The following is a 7312-nucleotide window of genomic DNA, read 5'->3' on the forward strand; positions in this document are numbered from 1 at the left end:
TATCTCCAGCACTGTTTTGACGGCTTGCTTCAGCTGTTACAGTAACACGCAGCAGTAGTAAAGGTGTAGTCGTCTCGCTCCCTGAACGTCACGCCCCGCCCCTTCAGTGCTCATACATATGCCGGGGCTCCGGGAACGGAGGAAGGCGAAACGGGACGTTACTACCGAAAGCACGCGCGCACACGGGTGTCATTCCATGCAACATACTGTACACTCACCTCCTCCTACCCATCGTCTTTCAAAACATATTTTTGCGGACGCTCTCTCCACCGCATCCACGGGTTTATGGCCGCTACACTTCTTACGATGAGCTCCGCGCTCGCGCCGGGACAAGATGAGTTTCTCTCATTTCTCAAACCCTCACTAACTGACGGCTTTCAGGAGGATTCCTCTCTGTATTCCTTTGATGTGAAGAATCCCGATAGCGAACGGGGCTTATCTGGCGACTACTCTCAGGTAATTGTTCTTTTTATCTGCTCGGTTTGCCGTTCTCGTGACTGTCTATTTGGCTGGATGAGTTAAGGTTGATACGTAGGAATCCGGTCAGGCCGTTGCAAACGATGTCGCGTGCTCCACGCCTGCAGTCGCGGCTTCTTTAAAGCTTATTCAATGAAATAAACGCACAGCGTTCGGTATTTTAGAGGGATTCGCTAATCTTGTCGGGATTTCCCCGCTGCTGTAGCGGAGGGGAGAGGATGGGCTGGGTCGGATAGACTCGTGTCAGTTGCTTGCAGTTGGTGTCTTGGCTACCGAACCGTCAACAACTGACTCCCCCTCCTCACCTCTCGCGCTCCGCACCGAAACTTCCCAGCAACGCCGAGCCTCGATCTGAAAACTTGTGAAAGAGATACATGTCCGGCGAACAGCTGGAAGATCTAAATCCAGAAATAGCTATGCGTGAAGAGCACTTCAACAGCTCTGGCATTCCGAGTGTGCGAGTTATTTTCTTCGCTCTTGTATATTGCACAAGTGACTCTACATGTGGAGATGATGAATGAACATCGATGCGTTATATTCTACCGATCGCGGTTTCGTGATAATGGCACGGGGTTCGTTCGGAAAGGCTGAGCGATCTTTCCAGCATGCTTTCCACCTGTCAGCAAAGTCTGTTTTGAGCTTGTGGTATGAGCACTGTTTTACAGTCCAAGGCGGAATCTAGCGGAGACGTACTGAAGGAGACTTGATAAATGTTTTGCCTCTGACTGCTCTATGTGAAGCTTTATACAGAAGCGCACGCGCTTGATCCTCCCTTGTGCCTTTTGCGTGATCACAAATAAATCCTACTTTACTAATATAGGTTTTATGGTTCTTAGCTCGGCATTTAGGATTTACAGATGTTGTGAACTTAACCAGATATGGATACTAAAAAGTTATGACTTTTATTGACATCGTTTGTGTGTGTTTTTTTCCTTGGCTCTCCTTTAAGTTTAACAAAACGGGTATGTCACAGATGTGCCATGTATTGAGTTTCACCTGCTCCAACATTCTTGTCTGTTTATGTGAACCCCACTTAGCACGTACAGAACGACGACACTATAACGTCTAAATAAATGCTAAACTATTTCACCATTTATATAGAAAACCATTTAATGACTTTCGATAGCCAGTATTTCGATGAACATGTTGGGTTAGCTGAGTAAGCAGGGCGATTGGCCATTATTGCAACAGTAAGTGAATATAGGCCTATATGCATTCCTGCAAGCTTTTCTAAAATCGTTTGTATACCGTGATTGTGCTCAGCCGACGCAAGCAGTCCCAAGAGATCCTGCTAGAATTGCTGACAGAAACAAAGTATGCAATATTCCAGCAGTTGCAGAATTATCATTGTTTTACACGTTTACTGTATTTACAACTGCATCACAATCTTATGATTCACTCTTTTACTCCCCAGGCTAAATTAGAGATGGATAAATATCTATCTCCACAACCTGTGGCTCTCCCAGAGCCAAAGAAATCACTGCGAGACGGTGTTTCTGTAGTGGACCACTTTTTCGGGGATGATCAAGGTTCCCCGTTCAGCATCAACATGAATGTCTACCTGCCTGACATCGCGTATTTAAGAACCGGGCTGTTCCGGCCGACAAGACATTCAGTCCCCAACCACATCAAAACTGAACCTGTGACAGCGCCTTTTTCTCATCCAGAGTGCCCGTTAGGCACAAATGGTCCATCACCACCGGCGTTACCAGAATTCACCAGCATCTTTCATTCGAATTCCACTCCGGGGTCTGGAATCAACACGGTAGATGACAATAGCGGTGTCTTTATCAAGCAGGAGATGCAAGGTTTTGACATCCCACAGGATGGGCCTCTCTTTCAGCTCCTCAATTCAGAGCTGGATATCCCCCAGCAAGCTGTCACAGAGACTCACTCCCACCCTCATGCTCAGTCAATGCCCACACAGATGCCTGCTTTCCACGACCTGCACTTAGCAGCCCAACAGACTTCTGCCAAGCCATACTGTGGCATGCCCACCACCGGGTACCCTCTCGGCCCTGGTCACTTTGTTCACCCCCAGGGTCAGGCCCACTCGCATCTCAAAATGCCTTACCTTCCTCCCTCACCGCCCACTTCAGAACCAGGCAGTCCTGACAGACAGAAGGAACTGCTTCACAATCTGACACCACCGCCATCTTACGCCGCCACAATCGCTTCCAAAATGGCCGTCAGCGCACCAAGTCATCCGACCCCCACTTCAACACGAGCTCCTGCAACCACTGGGTCCATGCCTGTCCGATACAACCGAAGGACAAACCCAGACCTTGAAAAAAGAAGGATACACCACTGTGATTTTCCAGGTACGTATACACCAACCCTCCCCAATAACATCACTGTAGCAAGACTGCTTATTTCAGCAATAGATCTCTACATTGCTATTATAAAAAGCAACGGTTTTCATGCCAAGTTCACGTGAACAGTATAAGGCCAAGTTCAAAAGAGCTTGCACCTTTTTCTACCATGCTTTTTACTCACACGCTCGGATCCACTGTTAAATAATTCAGAGATGGCTAAAGCCTTTTAACCAGTGCTCAAAATGAATGCCAAGAGTTGACGTCAGGCTGATTGGTATTGAATCTTGTTGCATCAAATTGACTGGGCAAATTGTAAAACAGCCAAGCCTCACAGTGCCATTAATAGTGCATTTACGCTAAGAAGCTGCATTTCTGAAGCGACGCACTACGCAATTTAGAACCCATCACTGCTTTGCCTCACTGAGTGGGGTTTTATAGCTTAAGAGTATAGATGGGCATTGGACTCTCTAATTGGCAAAGAAAGCAGCCTGAAACCAAAGAACCGGATGTTCTCATTTGTGACTGTGGTGATGAATGAATGAACTGATTCTGATTTAACAATAGAACTATTAAAATCAAACACAAAAATGCTTTTTTGATCCTTTAACAATTCTGTCAAATGCAAAGATTTAGTTTTAATATTTTTTTTATGTATTTCTTTTTTTAGGTTGTAAGAAAGTTTACACCAAGTCGTCCCATCTAAAAGCTCACTTGAGGACACACACTGGTAAGAGTTCTCCAATTAAAAATGGTTTTATTTATGCTCGATAAAGCTGGACCCGTCTCCTATTTTGGCACTTTACTGTCATGTTGCTGGGCAGAAGCGCGTTGTTGGCATGCACATGTGTTCATTCTTGCACGGTGCCTGAAAGTTATCCTCCGTCGCCCCTAATATGATGCGCCAAAACCGTGCCCAAATACATGCACACATGAACAACGTTTTCATGCTTTTCCTCATCCAATATATAAATGAACCTAATGCTACATTTGTAAATATCAGCATTAGTTGTTTCTGCTCTGTCTGTATTTGGAGGAGCAGAATTAGTATGAACATGAGCAGAAGAACACACCTCATTTGACCCAGTCTCTTCTGTGTGTGTGTAAATATTCATAAATATTCTTTGCTATGTGACAGATAAACAAGCACTTAATCACTACTTATCAGGCAATCCCCGTTTTTCCAGGTATAGATTTATGTCACCAAGTCGAAAACCTAATCACTCACACATTGCTTTCATACTACTATTATGATAAGATAACACCACCCACTGTTTTCCATAGGACTGCTGTATATAAATTGACTGAACTAAAGCATGGCAGAGTGGACATGACAATTCGACTCTATGTGCTACTGCCTAACTAGTATTATGACGTTTAGTCAATCACTGTTGGTTTTGTAATGTCTGAGGCAAATTCCATCTATAGAGCAGGGTAGCCAAAGAAATGTCTAATAATGATTTGATACTGAAATAGTATTTAAACAATATGTTTTGCTTAAACCATTGGTTGGACTGTAGACGTTGCCACTATATCATTATTCAGAGTTTAAATAGTTCACCCAAAAATAAAAATTCTGTCATGAATTACTCACTTTCTAGTTGTTCCAAACCTGTATACATCTTTGTTTAATTGAACACAGGGAAAGATATTTGGGACAATGCTTGTAACCAAACAGTTCTTGGCCAACATTGACTACCATAGTAGGACGAATTCAGTGGGGTCCTAGAACTCTTTGGTTATAAGCGTTCTTCCAAATACCTTTTAAGTTGTTCTAAATCTGTATACATTACTTTGAGAAAGATGAGTAAATGTGGACAGAATTTGTATTTTTGGGTGAGCTATCCCTTTAATAAATGGGGGATTCTCTTTTATTTTTCTTTGACATAGAGAACCCTCACCTCTTAACAGATAACCAGAACAGAGAGGAGCCCCAGGCAGACAGCGTATAAGATGAGCTTTTTAAACAAGTCATTACAGGATTCCTGTTTGAAGCTTTCGTCATGCATGTTAAAGCCAAGACAGGCACATGTTCTGACGTTTAGTTAGTTAATAGTTTTTGGAAGCGCCGCGCCTACTGCATGAGGTGGAAACAGCTGAACTCACAGTATCACTCTTTATAGTCCACGGGCTTCCGTACTTAAAGACAACAACCATGAGAACGATACCGTGTTATGTTGTTTGCAGGTGGTGTTCGGCCATGCTAATATTTCAAAGATTCAAATAATATTCCAAGTATTGTGGTTTCAGTGCACGTGTGTTGAGGGATTATCAGGCCGGCCCTGTTTCTGGAAAAAGAAATGAATTTTGTATTGTCTTGGAAAATAGTCTTTAAATCCAAGAGTTAGAAAGACAAACATTGAGTAAGATGACTGGCGCACTATGGGTTTCGTCTTGTCAACACGCATGAACACAACTTTAATCTTAGTCTTAGATAGATTAAGTGAATTTTATGTGCTTTATCCACACCTCTAATATAAGTTTGTTATGGTTACCACAAAAATTACACAGAAAAGCCTTATACCGATTAATCATTTAGTATTACTAATGTATTAGTAAGGTGGAAACAGGTTAAAAACCTGTTTTAACTGAATGGAAACAGTTTCTGTTTTGTTCTATTCATTACTGCATTTACCTAACCAGACGTGGTACCTTTTGTGTTCTTCAGGTGAGAAGCCATACAGGTGCACATGGGAGGGCTGTGACTGGCGGTTCGCTCGTTCCGATGAACTGACGCGTCACTTCAGGAAGCACACGGGAGCCAAACCCTTCCAGTGTGCCGTGTGCAGCCGAAGCTTCTCTCGCTCCGATCATCTCGCTCTGCATATGAAGAGGCACCAGAATTAAACACAATAGCCCACACACAAGCACACAGACACTAACTGAGAAACACATACTTCTTATTATGCACTTGAAGTAAACGTATATCTTTGTCTATGCCATGACGAACCTTATAATGTTTGGGGGAAAACGTATTCTTGGATTTGACAAGACAAATTGTCGACGATAAAATAAAAGATGTTTTATATAACCATGAAATCCAAAGTCTTTGCTAGTTGCTGCAAATGCCATAGTCTTCATTTACAGCACCTCATTCATTTTTTAATTCTCTTCAATGCAAATGAGCTGTCTTGTACATGAAACTGCCTTCTCAGCTTCTGATGTAAAAAAGTCTTCAATGGAAGATAAAAGAGTGCAGTTACTGTACGTAGTTTAAATATTTAAAAACAGAACTGTTAAACACACAGAATTTGTGAAATCGTGTACATACATCTACAAAGCACTAAGCCATCTCCCTTTTACTTTGCACTTGAATTTGAGTGGAAAATATATATCTGTGTGATAAATGCTTTTAATATATATCACTGGAATAGTTCTGTTCAAACAGGACTTTTTGATTCCTCTTCAGGCTGCCTCAGTTGCTGAAGTATTTATAGCTTTGGATGATAATGTGCTGCTACTGAACAGCTATTATTTCTTGAATTATTAAACAATGGTATAGACAAGCAATGAGAAGTGGAAAGGGCTTCAGACAGCTGTGTGATCCTCTTTATACAGAAGCATGCCGACCCATTTGTTTTCTAATTGTCATTAAGCATACGCTCATATGAATGTACAAGACCACAGTGACTGTTCTTTTGAAGTGAAGCCTTTGGAACACATTTCATCTTAAAGTGCCTTTTTGATGTTTTATTTTTATCAGTACATACTAAAACTCCTCGGTTGTTCAAAAAGCGGCAGGTCATTCGAAGAGTCGTCATTATTTCACTATTACAGCAATTCAGACATTTGACAAGAAGGGGGTTCAGTTATCCCCGGATCTTTCTAGTAAAAAAAACTGTGTTTTCTGCATTGGCCTTGTGAAGTGGAATTTGACAAGTTCTGTGTAATTGAAATGCCTTAATGTAAATACTATGACATTGTAAATATTATTTTGGTTTATTTTGTTGCTCTGTTCTATTTTTGGATCATGGCAGTGTGACTTACGTTTTAGATTTTTTTATATATATTTTCATCTAAATTTATTTTGTAGATTTCCAGATTATTTCTAAATTGGTTGTCCTCATGAGATTGTCTTTGTCTAATGATTAAAATGAAATCTAATAAAATCAACTTTTTACAAACTGAACTTCACGTATATGTTTGTGTTACATGGTTACGAGGTGTAAAAGATGATCTTCTGCTTCATTTCTATAGTTTATCTTGATGTACGCCAAGGGCTTGCTGTTCACTCTTTGTGGTACTATAAATTTGTTTTTATTTGTTGATGTTCCCAAGGCCCATGAAAAAAAGTAAAAAGAATTAGCTACTGACAAAAGGAAAGATCAAAACGGTCCAAGCATATACAGATTTTTTTAAAGATCATTCCTGCCCATTCAGCAACATTTAACATGTTCTTATCTGACATTTTTCCTCATTAAGAATAAGCCATTTAAAAAAAAGCCCCAAGCTCTGATGAAGAAAACTAATGGAAAATCCTTGCAGAGGATTGAGAGACATTTGCTTGTGAAACAGTGACAACA

The 7312-nt window shown here is 41.3% G+C and overlaps 1 protein-coding gene across 2 annotated transcripts; it reads left to right on the forward strand.

The window, feature by feature from the left end:
- Positions 1–131: 131 nt before the first annotated feature.
- Positions 132–6922, forward strand: klf5a (Kruppel like factor 5a). 2 transcript variants are annotated; one of them, XM_079463248.1, is made up of 5 exons: positions 132–456; positions 1741–1791; positions 1892–2798; positions 3460–3519; positions 5458–6916. In XM_079463248.1, the coding sequence occupies exons 1-5, from the start codon at positions 286–288 to the stop codon at positions 5634–5636; spliced, it is 1368 nt and encodes a 455-aa protein (XP_079319374.1). In that variant the 5' UTR covers positions 132–285; the 3' UTR covers positions 5637–6916. The 2 variants fall into 2 exon arrangements, with proteins under 2 accessions (XP_079319374.1, XP_079319375.1); XM_079463249.1 differs by lacking the exon at positions 1741–1791 and having other exon boundaries at positions 148–456; positions 5458–6922.
- Positions 6923–7312: the final 390 nt, after the last annotated feature.

The sequence above is a fragment of the Barbatula barbatula genome, assembly GCF_947034865.1.
Source record: "Barbatula barbatula genome assembly, chromosome: 8".
Lineage (NCBI taxonomy): Eukaryota > Metazoa > Chordata > Actinopteri > Cypriniformes > Nemacheilidae > Barbatula > Barbatula barbatula.

What these genes read in the sequence shown, in the direction of transcription:
- klf5a (XM_079463248.1), top strand. Translation starts at nt 286, where the DNA reads ATGGCCGCTACACTTCTTACGATGAGCTCCGCGCTCGCGCCGGGACAA. An exon ending in TATCTGGCGACTACTCTCAG is followed by an intron (nt 457 to 1,740) that starts GTAATTGTTCTT and finishes GATTGTGCTCAG; the next exon opens with CCGACGCAAGCAGTCCCAAG. An exon ending in GAATTGCTGACAGAAACAAA is followed by an intron (nt 1,792 to 1,891) that starts GTATGCAATATT and finishes TTTACTCCCCAG; the next exon opens with GCTAAATTAGAGATGGATAA.